The 19,232-nt window shown below is 37.1% G+C and overlaps 2 protein-coding genes across 2 annotated transcripts; one reads left to right on the top strand and one right to left on the bottom strand.

Annotated features, from left to right (window-relative positions):
* Nucleotides 1–230: 230 nt before the first annotated feature.
* Nucleotides 231–3,500, top strand: AIMP2 (aminoacyl tRNA synthetase complex-interacting multifunctional protein 2). The gene is made up of 4 exons (XM_010019651.1): nt 231–332; nt 1,514–1,717; nt 2,227–2,458; nt 2,978–3,500. The coding sequence occupies exons 1-4, from the start codon at nt 231–233 to the stop codon at nt 3,361–3,363; spliced, it is 924 nt and encodes a 307-aa protein (XP_010017953.1). The 3' UTR covers nt 3,364–3,500.
* A 261-nt stretch (nt 3,501–3,761) lies between these two features.
* EIF2AK1 (eukaryotic translation initiation factor 2-alpha kinase 1) lies at nt 3,762–18,957 on the bottom strand (the record flags this gene model as incomplete). The annotated part of the gene is made up of 14 exons (XM_010019650.1): nt 3,762–3,959; nt 4,357–4,590; nt 4,925–5,004; nt 5,132–5,252; nt 8,338–8,444; nt 10,017–10,128; nt 11,264–11,618; nt 12,334–12,385; nt 13,991–14,096; nt 14,539–14,619; nt 15,459–15,558; nt 16,018–16,049; nt 16,793–16,929; nt 18,799–18,957. Coding segments are annotated over 14 exons (1,799 nt in total), but the record flags the coding sequence as incomplete, so codon positions are not given.
* Between the last annotated feature and the right edge of the window lie 275 nt (nt 18,958–19,232).

Below are 19,232 nucleotides of genomic sequence, written 5' to 3'. Positions count from 1 at the left end.
AGCGGCGCGGTAGCACAGTCCGCGCCGGTTCCTCCGCGCTCCTCAGCGGCGCCTGGGAGGCTTCAGTAAAAGCAGCTTTGTCAGGAAGTTCTCTGTGATGCTTGCTAAGCTTTCGGTAACTCTCAGCCTGTTGTCTCGGGGCTCTCGCCTGGGGCTCTCGCTGTTTTTACATTGAAACGGCCGCATTTAGGCGCTGGGCCAAGCCCTTGGAAGACCGGGGCTGTCCCAGCATGCCCTGTGCCGTCCTGCTGCATCGTCACCCTCCCGGCTCTCCTCTGCTGCTGAGATGGGAACGAGGCAGCTACACACTCTCCATCCTGGTCTCGGTTACCGTATTAAATAAGGCAAAAATGCAAACCATAATGTTACATGAGTTGATTTCAGCCTCTCTCCAGTGTCAGGAATGCTTTGGATTCTTCCGGGCTGCTTGTGGCCATTTTTAGCTTGATGCATCACAGTCTTTCCAGTGAGAACACACTATGCCGTCGCCCAGGTTGCTGGTGGTGATACTGACCAGTAGACTTGGGGCAGAACTGCACGGGAATGCTCACTAAGCTGCCTTCCCACTGCAACAACAGTGTTAACTTCCCATCTCTTCTGAGAGTGGTTTTTATTTCATGGAATTGCATAGCAGGCAAAACTCTAGGCAAATAATGGTCACTTAGGAGGTGTTTCCATGTCCTGCCTTTGAGAATGTTGTGTAAGTGGGTATCAGGATTTCACTTGGATACCTTACTTATTATCTCTTTATTCATTAGACTGAAAGAAAGTTTGGTTGATAACTTGGATTTTGTTAATCATTATTCAGAAAATGGATTATCTATACAAAGACATTCCTTTAACATTATTGCAACTTTGCAGACTTAATACTTCCCACAGGAATATATTTTTCATCTTTTAAAAAAGGTAGAGTTGTAAGATAATTGAGATAACATACTTTGGGATTAACACATAGCAAAGCCTATCACCTTTTTTTCTGTATAGTTTATATTCTCTGAACCAGAGAATGACTACAAAGAGTGATTTCATATGATTCAGCATCCAGCAAAACCTGCAGGTTTTTTTACTTCTACTAACTTCCTGAATTGTCAAAACATTTCCTTGTTTGGCAGCCTCAGCACAAACTCAGTCTGCTCTTCTGGGCCAGAGAGAATCCTGATGAGATAACTTTGGTTTTTCAAGTTTTAATTCAGCACTTCATTGCCAACCTGAGGTCTCTGTGGTTGTGGTCTGATACGTACTATGTTAGAGAGTTTGCTGTGGATAGTGGTTTAAAAAAAATGAGTGTTTAGCAGGAAGATTTCAGAGATTTGATTAAATAACCCATTGCTCACCGCCTTCATACATGCTGAAGACAAAACAACTAGTTGAGATAAGACCATGACATTCCATGATGCTTCAGTTATTTGAAGGTGCTTAAAGTCTTTCTAAACTTGTTATCAGGTGAACTGTGGACTATTTTGACACTGAGCTGAGTGAACATTTATGCAGTCTTGGTTTTCCTCTCCTATAGGAAGAGGCTGATCCATCACTTCAGGCACTTGAAGCCCGCCAGGAGCTGATTCTGAAACGCTTGTATGAACTGAAGAGTGCCGTCGATGGTCTCTCAAAGATGACACAGACCCCAGATGCTGACATTGATGTAACTAACATAATTCAAACAAATGACTGTTCTCTGACAGCCAGTGGAGCAGATTTGGATGTAATGCTTGGAAAGGTAAGTTCAGTTGAGCCATATGCATTGATGGGTACTTTTTCTGTTCTCAAATTTTCAGGGTTGGCAGGGTAGCATTAAAACCTGGGACACTCAGAACTCATTAGACAGGTCTTGTATCCTTACAAATAACCTACAACTACCATTTAATTTTGGACACCCAGATCATAGATACGAAAGTTTATAAATAGTAAATAACATATAATCTTATTTGGATATAATTCTAAGTTTGAATAGTTGATTTAGACATTATGACAGTTGGTTTCTTGTTTGTTACTAGCTTGAAATTTTAACTTTGCCTTCAGATTGGTCTAGAATTTACCTCAGTCATGTTCTTAAATGATAGGTTGAGGAAGGAAAGTTTTTAAATCTTTAATGTTAATGTCCAAACTTGAATAGATTTGAGTAGCATTAGAACTTCAGATACACACATGCATGGTTATGTTACACTTTGATGTCAAACAAAATCTTTCAGTGTGTTTTCTCTGCTGAATGTTTTCCTTTCCATTCAGGATTATGGTGCCCTGAAAGATGTTGTAATCAATGCAAATCCATCTCTGCCTCCACTGTCATTATTAGTACTGCACAATCTGCTTTGTGAACGCTATAAAATATTATCAGCTGTTCATACACATTCATCAGTGAAAAGCGTGCCAGAAAACCTCCTGAAATGCTTTGGAGAGCAGACTAAGAAGCAACTGCGTCACGAATATCAACTAGGCTTTACTCTTATATGGAAGGATGGTAAGAACAAACTTATCTTGTAGACTGATATTTTACTATAGGTGAGAAAATGAAACTTGGGTGTTAAAACCTTGACAACAGATGCTTTGGCATCCTTATGCTGACACATGATGGATACATACTGCAGATAACATTTTTGCTCTCTTTTTATAGCTGTTACTGATGGGGACAGAGGAGGAAGACTTGTGTTTGTAGTTACCACTACTAAAATACATGTGGCATTTTCATACTTGGTTGTACCCACGGGATTTTTTTTATAGAAGTGTTTTTCAGTGTCTAGAAATAAGTTGGCTAGAATAGAAATTAGGTGGGAGATTTGGCTGAAATGTGCAAAAAGTGATCTCTCTGTCCCAGGTTCCTACATTAATCTATTTAGACTCAGAAATTGGGAAATTGTTCATTAGGTTAATTATGTAAACAGTGGTGCTGGCATCACAGATAAAACACATCATGGAATTACCATTACATTTAACTTCTTTACCATGTGGTATTCACTTTTTTTCCTTTTCTTAATTTCAGTTCCAAAACCCCAGATGAAATTTAGCATTCAAACAATGTGCCCTATTGAAGGAGAAGGGAACATCGCCAGATTTCTCTTTTCCCTGTTGGGCCAGAAGTACAATGCTGTTACTTCAACTCTGATTGACAGCTGGGTTGATACAGCCATCTTCCAGCTCAGAGAAGGTAGCACTAAGGAAAAAGGGGCAGTCCTGCGCTCTATGAATGCTGCGCTGGGCAAGGCATCGTGGCTGGTGGGAAATGAACTCACCATAGCAGACATTGTTGCATGGTCTGTGCTTCAGCAGACAGGTAGTGCCAATGCTGCCCCAACCAATGTGCAGAAATGGATGAAGTCATGTGAGAACTTAGCACCTTTCAGCTCTATTCTGAAGCTACTAAAGTAAGCCTGTACTCTTGATAATGGTGTAATTTTAATCTTACTCCCCCTCATGCCTGCTGTAGTGGTTGGAGTCCTTTCTGAGATGTATTCAAGTACTACAGTTGGACAGAATTCTAAAATCAATAAAAACATTACAGCTAACTTTTGGGTGTGACCTTCCTTTTTTCTAACTGCTGCATAACACGCATGTTTGTTAATGATAAGTTATGTACAGTAGTCTTACATAAATACAAGCTGCACTTTTAATTTTTCCTTGTATTTTCCCCTGTAACCCAAATGCTTATTTATACAAGTGAAGTTGCCCTGAGGTTCAGTGCAACATGAATCCTTTCTGCTGACTGGAGTCTTCTGAACTAAGACAAAAAGATGAATACCTTTAAAGAACAGACAGGAGAATCAAAATGCATTGAAATAAACTTATGTAAAAAAAAGAAACATTTTATATAAGTTGGCATACAATAGAGGTTTTTCCTGTACTTAAACAGGAGAACCTAGTTCCATATGTTGTTCACCTTGTTCTGAAAGTAGTCTTATTCTCTCTCTCAGTTTCTCTATTTCTTCCTCTTGCTGTCTCACCTTCTGTTGTAGGTTAGAAATCACCTAAAAATGAGAGCCAGTTTATTCAGTTATAGATGCTATTCTGCATATTTGATACTACAACTTAATCCACCAACAAAAAAGCGTGACAAGGGAAAATGATAAAAAGAGTCTGCAGAGCTGCTGAAAAGCTTCAAAACCTTTTCTGACCTATAAAACTACCTCAAAATCAACAGCTCAGTCTTCATAAAGTTACCTGTACTTAATAACTATTTATTTAATTGCAAAGACACCAGAAATATTAATACAGTGGCCTAAATACCATGATCAGGAAAAAAAGTCTCGATCACACAATGTTCCTAAGGTACAAACTAACCAAAAAGTAATACAGGAAAATGAATGCCATTTTCTTCTTGTATTTCTTTGTCATGTAAAGGTTGAGGTTATTGACATAACTTACATGTTCCGTGGTATGAAATAGTTCACTTTCACGGAGCTGAGCAGCCGTTGGTCTTTCTGTAGCTCTCTGACTGGTGAGGAGTTTAACGTATTTGGCTTGGATAGGCCATTTCTTGTAGAAAGTATGAGGAATTTGGCCATTCCTTAAACATGTAAGAACTTCTGTTCTTTCCATTTCTGTTCCGAATGGTTGGAAGAGTTCTAGCAGGATAACACCCATGCTGTACATGTCTGACTGGTAATGGAGTGAAGAAAAAGTCTGGTATAACTGCTATTTTTAATTACTTAGTAGATTTCTCTTTCTTATTAAGAAAATCACAATATGAAAATGTTTCAGGACAGTGAAGTTTCCTCATAGGAAAAGTATCATGACACTACTGAGAGAACACAAATTCAAATCTATACATTCCCCAAGAGGATCTTAGAAGCAAATTATTTTTGCCATGTTTCAACAAAAACATTAGGAGAAACAGTAGGAGGGATACTTATATATTTACTTACTGAAAGACTTGTCTTATTCCAATTACCTTCACGTGTAAAATAATGAAAAAAGTAATACTACTTCCTACCTTGAAATCGTAGTGAGATCCCTGCAATTGTTCTGGTGAGGCATAGAGGCAAGTGCCCACTCCCGACGTATGCATCAGTCCTTTAAAAAGGCAATTTACACTTCTCAGCTACTGTTACCTTATTACCATTTCACTTAAGAATTTGATATTTAATGGTTTTAATATCATAGAAACTTAATCACTGAAACCCATTAAGCATTTTCTTACCATTTTTCCTTTCTGTCTTAAACCACTGGTCTGCATGATCCCAAAGAAGGTCTTTGCAGGCTAATCCAAAGTCTCCTATTTTTACGTGATGATCTGATCCATGTAGAAAGATATTTCTAGGCTACAACACAAGACAGTATAAAATCTAAAAATATATCGGTATAATCAAGTATGAAATTTTAGCTGTTCAGAGTCTAAAATACAGTGTTTCACAGGTATAATTAACACTTTCATTAGTAAGAGAGGAAAAAAAGTCATAGCCGATACCAAATTATGTGTTGCCAACACCATCTGGGCAGAAAAAACACATATGAAGGATGTAGAAAAAAGGAAGAAAAGCAAAACAGGAAATAGCTTTAGTGGAAATATAAGTACTTATTTTTACTATTTTTTTTCCCCTCCCAGCAGAAAATGGCAAATTTGCTTCCCCAAATGATAGCAAACCTGACTTAATGCAACATATGGCAGAATCACATCTCTAATTTTGAATGTGAATTTTGTCTTGCCCTATCTAAACCAGAAGTATTGTATCTTGACTTAGACAAAAAACCCACTAGTAACTGTTGAATATCCTTCTTACACTGCAAAGAGCTCAGGATTTGGGGGCACCGATGCAAGAAAAATTTGCTATAACCTGGCAGTATGCACTTGCAGCCCAGAAACCAACCATCACCAGCTGCATCACCAGCAGCATGGCCCTCAAGTCAAGGATTCTCCCCTGCTCTGCTCTTGTGGGACCCCACCTGGAGGACTCCATTCAGCTCTGGGGCCCCCAACACAAGGAGGATGTGGAGCTGTTGGATCAAGTCCAGAGGCAGCCATGGAGATGCTCAGAGGGCTGGAGCACCTCTGCTTTGGAGACAGGCGGAGAGAGCTGGGCTTGTTCAGCCTGGAGAGGAGAAGGCTCTTATAAAAAAGACGACTTTTTACCAGAGTCACTAGTGAGAGGACAAGGGGCAACAGTTTTAAACTGAAGAGGGTAGACTTAGACTGCATATAAAGAAAGACATTTTTTACTGACACTGGCACAGGTTGCCCAAGGAAGCTGTGGCTGCCCCATCCCTGGCAGCGTTCAAGGCCAGGCTGGACAGGGCTTGGAGCAACCTGATCTAGTGGAAGGTGTCCCTGCCGGGTGGGGGTATGTAGAACTAGATGGTTTTATGGTCCCTTCCAACCCAAACCATTCTACAATTTTGTAATCTAGAGGCCCAAGCACTCCCAGATTATATCTGTATGTACAGACAAGATGAAACTTGTACTTGCTTATACTTCCATGAGCTTCACTGACCTGAAGCTCAACTATGATGACTCATTTCTCATGCTATAAAACTAGGAAATAAAAGAACTGAAGGCATTAACGCCATCTTATGCTGTCCTGCTAGGCACAAGCTGTGGTTAACAAATATAAGTTAATGACCAAGCTTCCATTAGGTCATGGCAACTCCTAATATTTGTTCACAGCCAACCTCACAGCTCAATACAGAAATGTGTCTGTTTCTTGCAAAATGTAAAAACGTCAGATAAATCCTGAAAATTAGTAATTGTCTGTCCTCTAGGTCAACAGTCTGATGATGTTTTTGCACCTACATCCACTCTTTATTAATGTCAACTTAAAGGACCGCGACAAGTCTGGCTGGACACCTCTTCACATAGCCGTAGGGTCACTAAACATAGAGGTGACAGCAACTTTAATCACCTCTGGAACAAACATTAACTTTGTCAGTCCAACTTGTGGAAGAACTGCCCTTTGTGTCGCAGTGTGCACAACATGAGCAGAATTTTTGGTGTCAACACAGATTGCATCTCTTTACCATTAAGTAATGGAGCTAACGTAAACACCCAAGATCATAAAGGACAAAAAGCTCTTAATAAGGCCTCCTCAGGTGGCAGAAAGGAAATAGTTCTGTTAGAGTATAAAGAAGACAAGAACATTTTATCAGAGATGGGCAATCTCCACTCTTAATTTCAAATTTAAAAGATACAGCAGTGCTGAACAAGTTGCTAGGCTTCTCATTTCCACTGAAGTAAAGAGATAATCAAGGCCACCCACTCACTGGATTTCTGTTCTCGTAATTTCAAATGCTGAAAGACTTCCCTAAAACATTATCACAGAAATTACTGTCTCTGCGAGATTTCTGCAAAATCACCTTTAGAAGAATGTATGGTGAAAACAATAAGCACTGACTCAAAAACAAGCTCCCAGTATGGAATTCTTTATACAACTACCAGGACTTGGACAATAAGGCCATGATGATGCTAATCAGGAAAACCAAAAAAATGTTGATCCTGAAACAGCTGGCAGATAAAATAAAATTAATCTAGAGTGAACACTGTGTGTTTTCAAGTAGTTCCAAGTTTCCACACATGGAGTTTTAATAATCAAGATGATTTTTACACTCACTTCCTCATACAGTTCCTATACTAGATGCAGAGAACCTCTAGGAAGCAGAGTAGGAAAATACACATTCACTTCCTTGCTATTCGAGTCTATCAGTTTAAGCAAGATACATCTACTTACGCTTCACATTTAAGTCAAAACTACTCTTATTATTAGAGTTTCAAAAACACTTCACAGGAACATATAAAGGGCATGCTATTCTAATCATTCCAAGTGTTATTATTTAAGTCTGCTCTTCATTACTTTTAGTTGCAATGAAACCAAAACTTTTCACTCAGTCACGTCACCTACAATTTCAGTCCCTTAGGGAAAGTAACAACCACTTCGAAAGATAGCAATTATTTGCAACTATAACTTGAACGTATTTTCCAAAGATAACTGATATACAGTTAGCCCATTGAGGTGTAGTCATTGGGCTTTGCTTATTTTTATAATTACCTAAAATAATTTAATTTCTTTTAGGTAATTAAGAAATTTAGGTCCTACCCTGGTTAAGGAAAGACCAAGACAAAACCAAACCAATCTGACCATGCCTGTTTAGAACAAGAAAATGGCTCCACAAAGGAGAAAACATTTCCAGAGCTTCATCATAATTCACTTTCTGTCATTGTTACTGAGCACTATGCTTAAAGGAAGTATGGTACTGGTATAGAGGAGACAATGTAGTTTTTCATACATAAGACAGCTAAATTCTTAAAAGCCCAGGTCATCTCAAATTTAACTATGAATTTGCTTTCATTCTCCCATAATGTAAGTTATCTTCGTTTTCTTAAACCTCAAGTATAATTAGTTTATTATATGAACTTACTTTAATATCTCGATGCATCACTCCCATGCTGTGGATATAGCACACTCCTTCTAGTAACTCCTGAAAAATTTTCATTGTCCAGTGGACATCCACGAGATGGTATGGACCTTAAAACAATTTAAAATCTAAATTATTTTAGCTAATTTTAATGAGTTATTTAAGTTTATGTGGGTTTGTCTTGTTGAATTCTATTTATGACGTGCAAAAAATTTTTAACAGAATGAGCACAATTTATAAATAGAATTTCCCATGTTTCTCCTAAGATACTATTTTTGAAACAGCAAAAAGTCACTAACTGCCAAATTCCAAAAAGGAAAGTTCAGGGGTCATGAACACGTATCTGCCTGAAAAGATTTCTCCAAACCCCATCAGACAGTTACTTGATTATGAATTTTAAAACTCGTTATTTACATGGAAGTACTGAATTAGAATGAAAGATACAACTCCAGATGAAATCATACTAATTTACACAATGACATGTTTTCTGGATCGGTATCAATTTGCACCCTTCCTTTTTGGATCCTAATTCTTCTGCTGTTGTGCTACCCTCTGAATTCCCCATCTCCTCTGGCTGCAGCTATACTAAATAATTTTACCATATCTTTGTTTTTACCCCTTCCCATATTATTATTTCATGAAACTGCACTGTCTTCCTACTCTAATGACCCAGATCTAACACATCTGTTGCCTCTCTGAATGCTCACCATTTACTACTACTTGGGTTTCTGATTCTTAATGTCTAACCTATGATAGCATTCACCTTTCCTCTTCTGTGACCTGTGAAAATGTGTAAAACCAGCATTTTGCAAGGTCAAATGCCCAAGCAATTCTGTCATTCCCTGACCAGGAACATCATCTTTTAGCTTATTTATGCTAAAAGACTATGATTACAGGAAAGATTAGCAGAAGTCAGATGATAGCTGGCATCCATGTCTGAAGAGAAACAGATTTATCTTAATAGTGATTAAAACTAAGATTAAATATTAATCATACAGTTTATGCTTTACAATCTGTTAAGCATATGCTTTTTTTATACAACCAGAGAAAGGAACATGCCTCTAATGCTTTAGGAGCATTAGACTTGTTCTTCCAAATGTCAACAGTTATTGAAGACAGCTTGGTATCAGGGCATGAGAACTCCTCCAGCCATTCCAGTGAGGTAAACATTAGGTTCTTTAGCCCAACGATTAATCATCCTGTGTACGAGTTCTGGTTCTTAAGAATAAACTTTTATGTTTCTTGTAGTCTGTCTGGAACAGAAGATGTATTCTTATTTTCCATAGCAGATAAATTATCCTGCAAAGAGCTCTATTTTGTACCAGCAAGACTACTACCAAAGCAAAATCTCAATTATTTAAACAGCTTTCTGAGAAAAAGCAGATCTTGTCAATAAACAAACTCTCTACTCCAAACAAGTAGCATTGCCCAGGCACAGATCACTCCAGGTAACAACTATGCCTCAGGCACACATTCATTCTTTTTTTGAAGAGTTGTCTAAAACCCATGAACTTAAATCTCTTTTACCAACATCTATCATACAAAGATTCAATACTAGCTGCTAGTGGATGAAGTGAATAAAGAATCTAATGAAGAAGATCCATATTATAAGCTGCTGAAGTCAATCAGGAAAGAAGAAATACTTGCTTCATAATGAGTAAGAAATTTTTAAGACTTCTTACTGGACGTTTCCTCTGTTCTCTCATTGCATCTTTTATTACGGTCAACAATCCAATCCCACAAAGATATTTCACAGAGCTGCATTTGTATATGAAGCATCAAACGATACTCCACCTAACGGAAAAATAACAGTCCATGATGTTGCCACTTTAATATAAACAGTATTTCCTTATTTTTCTTTAAAGCTAATAAAACCAGAATTTGTTCATTAAGCTAATAAAAAAAAACAAAAAAAAACCCCACCCCAGTCAGATACCAAAATGACATCAAATATAGTATTACTAATCCACTGCATTCAAGAAACAGATGCAACAGCAGTATCTAGTTTTGGATGTAGTTTTATTTTTTGCTTGTTCCTCAAATGTTAACAGTTGTTATGATAAAAGCTAACAGAACAGCCAGCTACATACCGTAATATTCAAACTAGAGTTTAAAGCTTCTAGACATACTGAGCAGAGTTTCATTCTGGCTTAAAAAAAACAGTGTAAATTAATATAAATTAGGAAAAAAAAAATCCATCTTGATGTGGAATTTAATAGAATCATAGAATCATTTAGGTTAGAAAAGACCTTTAAGGTCATCTAGTCCAAACGTCTGATTTATTGAGTATGTAATTTCATACTCAGTTTCTGACTATATACTAGTTCATTTGATAGCCTGGACAACTCAAGCAAACACCTTTAAAATCTTGGATTTCTTGCAAGAAGGAACTCCAAGCGATACCAAAAGCTTGGAGCATTCCAGAGCTGGCTGTGTTATACATGACATTTCAGTGGTACAAATGCCAACCAAGTTTTAGAAGCATAGGCAGAGTGGTGATTCCCTGGCCACATCTGCTTCTCTCTTTTCCATGTGGAATCCTAAACTATACAGGTACCACATTACGTACCTAGACACTTTCATGAATAATGTCTGAATTAGCCATGGTTACTGAAGGCTGAGGATTTTCAAGTTCAGTGATGGTTTGGGCTTTTTTATGCAGTAGTACTTCTTATTCATGTAGGTACTCTGAAAGGACCCGAGATGATGGTAACTTTCTTGTATGCTGAGTTCTGCCAGCTCTTGTGGTCAGCTTCCTTGTAACAGTTACCCATTTACGTAAAAATTGTCTGTATTCTTGGCTCTAATCGCAGTAATTTAATTTTTTTTAATTTATCCTTACAAATCATTCCTCTGTCTACCAAACTCTACTTTAAAACATGGTTAAATTAGATGGCAGATAAGTATATTTAATAAGAACTGTACTTACCTCAAACTCTCCACAGAGAGCTATGTCATTCTTGGAGCATTCTTCAGTGCAGGACTTACTTCCAGTGCTAGCATCTTGTTCCAGACTAGTATGAGGTACCGGTGATGGATGATTTTTCACATCAGTTGATCTACTGCTAACACTACTTACAAAGTCTTCTTGTAACTCTATGGATAATTCACACCTATTTGGTTTCATACACTCTTTACTATTGTTGTTCGTAATATCATTCATACATGATTCGCTACCCAGATTTCTAAGACTGGTGCTGTCATGAGACTTCTTTTCTTGAGAAGTAAGGTCGGCAAAGATAATTGAACTACCACTTTCCACACTCCGAATGCGACAGCGATCACTGAAAATAATAAAGTAATGGAGAGAAATCAGATACATAGTTTTATACCATCTATTTGTGATACACCATTCTGAAAACAGTTGGGTTTTGCTTGGGCTTTTTTTTCTTTGGATTTGTATTTTTTTCAGTTGCAAACTGCATTCCAGAGTAAGAGTTCAGCTGCTTCCCCATATAAAACCTTAGGATTACATAATTGACAGTGCAGGCTCCAGCCTTCCCCCAGCAGGGATTTGTGAGAGCTGACCCAGACAGCTCATAGGTACATACAGTCCTAGGTCACAGCATTCACTGGACAGGAGTATGATGCAACTCCAGTCCTTCTAACTTAAGAAGTTATGATGTAATTCTCACAGGACTCCATCTCCTTATTGAAAGGGCTAATCAACAGTTCTGAGAATCAGAAGGCCCCATCACTCTAGCGAGATTCCACAGAACTAATCAGTGTTTCTGACTGGCACAGAACCTATGAAGTAAGCTTAAAGCCCAGTACTACATTCAGATACTCAGAAACTGAGAGATCCAAAGAAGGGGGAAGTATTCAGCTTATACAACAAAAAGAGAAACAATGACAAGGATAATTAAGATGGTTTTTGGCAATACTTTAGAAGCAAAAAGCACTTGTGAAATCTATGCTGAACCCTTTACTCTCTTAACATTAAAGAAAGCCTTATGTTAAAGACAAATAAATGCTACCATTGAGATGTATAATACTTACTTGCTACTCTCTTGCTCCAAACATAATGGATGCAACTCCATTATTGTTTTATCTATAGGATGAAAAGATAAATATGGTATTTTAAAAACAAAATAATATTGTAAATTAATATTTAATCTACAGCATCTTACTGAATTTAACATCATTACCTATAGGTACGTTTTTCTCTATTTCTGCTGCTGCAAAAGGTGCTTGTTAGTCTACTAAGAAGCAACCATAATATGGTTTTTGTTTTTCTTTAAATGAAAATATATGTTCTATGAGGTTATTTAAAGGGTTGTACGGAGCTCTCTTAGATATTCACCTAGATTTAACCTTTAAGAAGTTAGCCTGTTCAAAATTATGTTATGATAGCTTCTCATGTATATAACAGCTAAAAAAGCAACTCCACAAGATACCATCCTTCACACCACTATGCTGCTGTTTTGAAAATACTTAATATTTTGGAAATGGCTTTCATTAAAATTGAATATTTATGTGAAAAAGCAGTTTGTTTTAGCACAGAGGAGATATGAAATACCAATGTTCTAAGCCAAGGGAAACCATTAAGTACCACAGGATCTACTTATAGATCTAGTTACATACTTACATTATCACCATTACATACTTGTGGAGTACTCCTAGCACTAAGAAGTTGCATCCTTTGAGACTCTCACTATCATCAGTTAAAAAGTTGTGTCTGTATTACTATACTGTCAATTTCCTGTGCATTTTCTTTGGTTTTATAGCTGACTGGGCATAAAGTCATTGACTTGGAGAGCAACAAAGTCATATAGAGCATAAGCTAACCTCCCACTGAGAGAGGATCAAAAGATTTAACTGCTAAAGGCATTCCAGAAACGGACAAGAAAGGAAAGGAACAACCTATTAGGATTATAAAGGGACCAGAGGAAGTGTGGAAAGAGCCAAGAACAGAGAAACTGAACAGAAAAAAAGCTGCAGGGAAGAAGGTGTAAAATGAATATAAACGTAAATTCTCAACAGTTACAGACAGTAGTTGATACACACACACAAAAAAAAGAAACCCCAACAGATTTCTCTGTCACTGCAGAACTATAAAACGCATTTCATCAAATTGAAAAGCTCTCCTGTGGAAAGCAAAATAAGAGGGATTTTTTTTCCCCCATTATTTATTTCCAGGTTCTTTCAGTTTAGAAAAACTCTTTTACAGATAGGAAGAGAGTCACAGTGGGAGACGTGCTCTAATTTTGCTACAACTCCAACATTTCAAAACATGGTGGCAAATTTTTGGGTTGTTTTTTTTATTCTATTCATCACTTTTCCCCCAATATCTGAAGTGGCTTATTCCTCAGTATTCATTCTTCTCCTTGTCAACTCACTACTTTTTGTGTTAAAAGGTTCTCACTGCATTCCACTGAACTTCACACAACATTAAAATCCTTCTTGTGTATTACCAGAAGTAAAGTTAATACTTCCACAGTTCCAAATTCATCATTAACTAATAGGTAAGTTATTATGCAAGAGACGGAAGTGCACAGAAGGACATGAAGATCTGGTGGTCACCTGTAGTTTGGGGATTTTTTTGTTGTTTTAAAGATAAAAAAATAGTTATTTTATCAGAGAATTGATTCTCTCCTGGAAGTAATAGTAGAGAGATTATAAACAGCATGCTAGCAAGAATGACACAATTTGCTGCCCTTCCCTTTTGGATGTACTGTTTGAACTTGCTCCATCCAAGCAGTGTGATAGCCTACAATATTAGGATGCTGCAGCCGAGCCAGCACTTTAACTTCTCGTAGCACCTAAAAAGACCAAAAAGAAACAGTATGACTGTTCTTCATTCTGAATACTTACTAAACCCAAAAGATAACAACAGAAATAACAGTTTCTAACAGAGAAAGAACAGGTAAAATTGTTTCAGTAATACAGAAAATTTGGAAACTTTAGAACTAATTACAATTCTCACAGTTGTAGAGATGAGCAAATTCAAGTGGTGATCTTAAGGTCCTTTCCAACTCTTAACCATTCTATGATTCTATGATGTAATTGACTTAAACACCTCTAATTTACTTTTTTCTACTAGGTATTGGTAGTGTCAAATCTATAGAAACTCAGAATGCATAAAACCCATTATTAACATTTTTGATGCTTTGGGAAATATTAACTAGCATTACTAAATTCCATCAGAATCAGCTAGAGCAGACAGGGAATTAAAAGAGAGATGAAATATAGGAAAAAGAATACCTTCATGCAATCTCTTCTTGTAGCCTTCTTAATGTTAATTTTTTTGATAGCATAGTACTGACCATCTAACTTGTTTCTAACCTGAAAACAATTGCAAAAGTAAAAAAGAGATGTTAATGTGTTTAGATTAATGAAATATTAAATCCTTTAGAACCAATTATTCTGCACTCCATTCTGTAACATCTCATCCGTATCAGAAACTGAAATTGGGATTAGGCTCAGCTGTCTAACATAAGGATACTTCACTTTCGCCTTCATACAGGACTGCAAATATCTAATCCAATCTTTGTGAAATACATGGTTTTACAGGTATCTTTCCATCACTAATAAAATGCTAATGATAGGTCCTGAAAAATGCTTAAACAGGTTCTCAGTAAATCATGAAACCACAAGTGTCATTTATGTATGGCACATACCGTATGTATGTGGAACCCTAGGTTCCCATTTACGTATGGGAACCCTAGGCTAGCCATATGTTAAAGTATTTAATACAAATCAACATTGGACAGTTTACATTCACATTAAGGCTACTTTTTTTTCAAGCAGCTACAACTGCAACACTGGCATACGCAGACTCATCAGTTCCTGTGGCTGTTTTAAGTCAATATATCACAATACTTCACACAAGTTTTCATTCACTTTAAAAGGGTCAAAACACATGAAGTAAAACATCTGATATATCCTGCTTCCTACAAACAGAAATCACAACTGAGCATCTTTCGAAATTAAATGCCAATATCCTTCACATGTGCAGGTTTGCACCTGTTCTATTGGAGAATAAATACCTTTCTTTTTCCATTAGGGGGGAAAAAAACAACACAAAAAACAAGCAAAACAAAAACCAGCCAATACAGTAACTATAAATTTCAAAGGAAAACTAGATATAAACTGATCAGTTATAAATGGAAGGTAAAGAATACCTTGTATACTTTACCATATCCTCCTCTTCCTAGCCTTGAAATCTCATCAAATTCATTCAAGTATCGTGAAGTCTGTGCTTCAAAGAGAACTTCTTTTTCCCTAGTCAAAAAAGTTAGGCTGCATTAAACTAAATTACAAGTAAGGTACTATATAGGCTACAGGTGTACACAACCTAGAAATACTGTTTACATTATGAAAAGGAGCAGCAAATACTTCAACATTACCATGCCGTATGATTTGCTGTTCCAGTGAATACTGAAAACCAGCAGACTGCAACAGAAAACACATGTGCTACAAATCACACTCTATCTTAACAGAAGCATTACAACGCTTTATGTTTATGCCTGAGAAATCTTGTTTTCCTGTATGGTGGCACTGACTGTGAGAGTTGTGCTAAAGAAGGAATTTTCACCAGATCATTTTGAGTTTCGAGCAATTCTCACACTTTTTTTCCCTGTTTCACAGCCGAAATATGAAATACAGTATTGATTATATTCAGAGTGCAGCTCTTCAGGGAGGGAGTTAAGTTTAATATTTCTAAATGCTTTGAATACATACCCAACTGCATGAGAATCTCCATTATCAAGTTCCTATAAAACAAGAAAATCCAACATGAAAACATGCCATACAGAATAATGTCTACCATGCCATTAGCACAGAAAGCTTAAAATATAAACTACTACCATGTTCTTAAAAGAAAATGAGGTTACTGATAGCCATTCACATTCTGCAGAGAGCTTCACTGAATTAAAGTATTATTATCCCACCAGTAATCTGCTAACATCTCTCTGCTGGAGACATTACTGCCCTTTTAGAGTTCTGCTGGCAAACAGGATAAAATGAGGGCTCTCAAATGTGCTTAAGACAAAATTAACTAGCTTAGTTCAAGCAGCGAGATAAGCAAACTGGTCTGGTTCAGCCTGAAGCACTAACACAGTATACAAATTATGCTCTCCACAATATAAGTAGAAGAATGTTAACATAATCAAAGTTAACAAAGTGAAAAACAAAGTTAACAAAGTTAGAAGTGAAAATGGATGTCTGTCCGTCACAGAAAAAAACAAAAAAACAGTAGCTTTATTTATTTATTATTTATTATTATTATTATTTAGTAAGGACAAAATATTGCTGGCTTCCAAAGCTTTGGTTTGCACCTATAGAACCAAATCTTGCTGTCCCAAACACTGAAGGTAGAACTGGAATACCATTTTGTATAATTATCAAAAAGACCCAATCCAATACTAAAAGGACCCCTAAATAAAAGCCTCTTTGGATGCAATGATGTGTTAATTCCTTAATGCAGAGGTTCCTAAAGAAATTTAACAAAGCTTACCCCATTAAGTATTTGTCGATTAGCTGCTTTCATTAGTTCAGTAATGGCTCTATTATGCTGCAGTCTTACAGTACTAAATTCATCACAGAAAGCAAAAGGGGAGAGCAACCCTGTTCTTGTGAAAGCCTGACGAAGTACTGTACAAAGGAACAGAGAAAGGTCACGTTAAATGCAGCCTGCCAGTAAGACCATGTAAACAGTTGGTTTGCAAATGAGAAACTTTATTTGAAAGATAATGCATCTGAAAATCTGAACAGTCACTCCTACTCTAATACAGTTTCCCATACTCTTAGCAATAAAAACTAATTAAATCCAAACTAGAGCTGCTCTGTGGAAATCCCTTTGCATAATACAGTTATTTGCCATGCCCTTTGTAGTCACAACTGCATCTCCCCTTCCTTATCTCAGCACATAAATTATACAAGCATCCACCCAAGCACGCACTTGTTACCTTTGGACTAATTTTGATCAGTGAAAAGGGAAATTCAAAGCATGTTTACAGTAACAAGGACATATTTGTAATAAAAATTGGTAATGTAAAGATTTTCTAATCCACAAACTCACACATTTGTGCACACACTCCCTTCCACCCTCACCCCCCTCTCCCAAGCACCACATCTTTCTCACTTAAAGTAAATCAATGCCAAAGCAGACAAAAACCTAACACTGCAGCTTGGTGCAACTGCAAAGATACTACAAAAATGCCCTTAAAAGTTTTAGGAGTTCCAAGGTCTTAAACTTGCTTCTAAGAGTTTTTTTAAGATATTTCTTTAGTATCAGTATATAAAAACCCCTGAGTATTACTTTATCTTTTAAGGGAGATAAAGTTTATTGAAAGTGAACCTGTAACAAATCAGGAATGTTAATACACGAGCTTTACAGACACAGTTACACACAGTAGAAAAAAAAGGGAAAACCCCATCCTTGCCAACATGAATATACCAGTCAAAACCACAAAACAGACAGGATTACTGCAGCATGTTTTTCTTTTATTCATCAGGTTTATTCCACTTGGGAAACTGGTTTAACTATGCCCATGGAGAAATGTAATTTTCCATAGAAGTACACCAGGAAGCCAAGCAGTTACATACTTCTGGAAGATGCCCAGGTTGCATTTTTTTTATGCCTCTCCCAAAAGGAGGAAATTTAGTTGGGGTTTTGGGTTGGTTTTTTTTTTTCCTTGGCATTTTCTGTTTTGATAGAGACAATATTAAGACCTGGGGCCAAACATCTACATCTTACCTCAAGAACAAAAAAATGACAGCTGTCTGCACTGTTCTTACTGGATGCGATAAATGGCTTCCATTTTAAGTATAAACAAAATATCAGATTTTATATTCTACAGTCACATACAACAGGAGAAAAACCTCAGAGATTGTTTCTCAAATGCATTACGTATGTGCCGAAATGAACAAAATACCTAAGATAACTCACTCACCAAAATGATACATTTCAAAAGCAATGCTTCACACTTCAAAATCCAAGCTCCCTGAATTATATCATAATTCCTTACGGAAAAATAAAGGACTTACAAAAGTATTTACTCCAAACTTCACAGACAGCAATTTTGAAAGATTTAGTGAAGACTATGCTACAGCTTAGTACTTTTATTATCTTCATTATATATATTAGTAGCTATATTATTATATATTATTTATTGATAAACATTTTTATTAAATTCCTTTTCTGTGTTTTTGTGTCAGATTTAAGAGATAATTTACCCTGCTACCCTTGTCATGATGCAACTCACATGATTTAGTTGCTACAGAACTGTCTGATCCTTGCATTTACAGCAATATTCTGTTACTGTTTTCAAAAACAAGACAAGTCGTCAATCCCGTTTAAGTTGATTCGGGGTATTTATCCTCTTCTCAGAATTACTCTTGGCCCAATAGTATGAGACCTACAGCTTTCTATTGATATTACACTGTAACTCTGCACAGAAGAATCTGGCATATATTGCAGTAAGGCAGTTTAAGAGACAGGAAAGAACTACTCTTACTAACTTCGGAACAAACACCTTGAATGAACAGGGTTGTGCGTGTACATATGGCAGAGATGCTCCAGCAGCGACACAAGCAGCAGCTGGTTTTGGATTGTCGAAGTAAAATTCACAAACTTCTGTGACCCGTTTGCAACTCGAAGCTCCGCCGGCACATCCGATTCTGGAAAAGGACAGTCAAAAGAATAAATTCAGGTCTCAGTATGTGCCCATTTACATCAAAACCACACACTAACTCAAACAGCTTCAACACAACCCCGGCTCACGAAAAGGCTCTGCAAAAGCCGCCACTTAGAGAGAAGCTTAAGACACTAATTAGGAACCTAATTAAATTTTATAAGCGCTTATGGAAAGAAGCTAACGGAAAGGACGAGGCTCGCTCTCCCCGAAGGGGGGAGCCCCGGCCGCAGGGCAGGGCGCTCGCTACCAGGGGCCTGC

The sequence above is a fragment of the Nestor notabilis genome, unplaced genomic scaffold, assembly GCF_000696875.1.
Source record: "Nestor notabilis isolate BGI_N333 unplaced genomic scaffold, ASM69687v1 scaffold22808, whole genome shotgun sequence".
Lineage (NCBI taxonomy): Eukaryota > Metazoa > Chordata > Aves > Psittaciformes > Psittacidae > Nestor > Nestor notabilis.
This window is presented reverse-complemented; position numbering and strand designations above follow the sequence as displayed.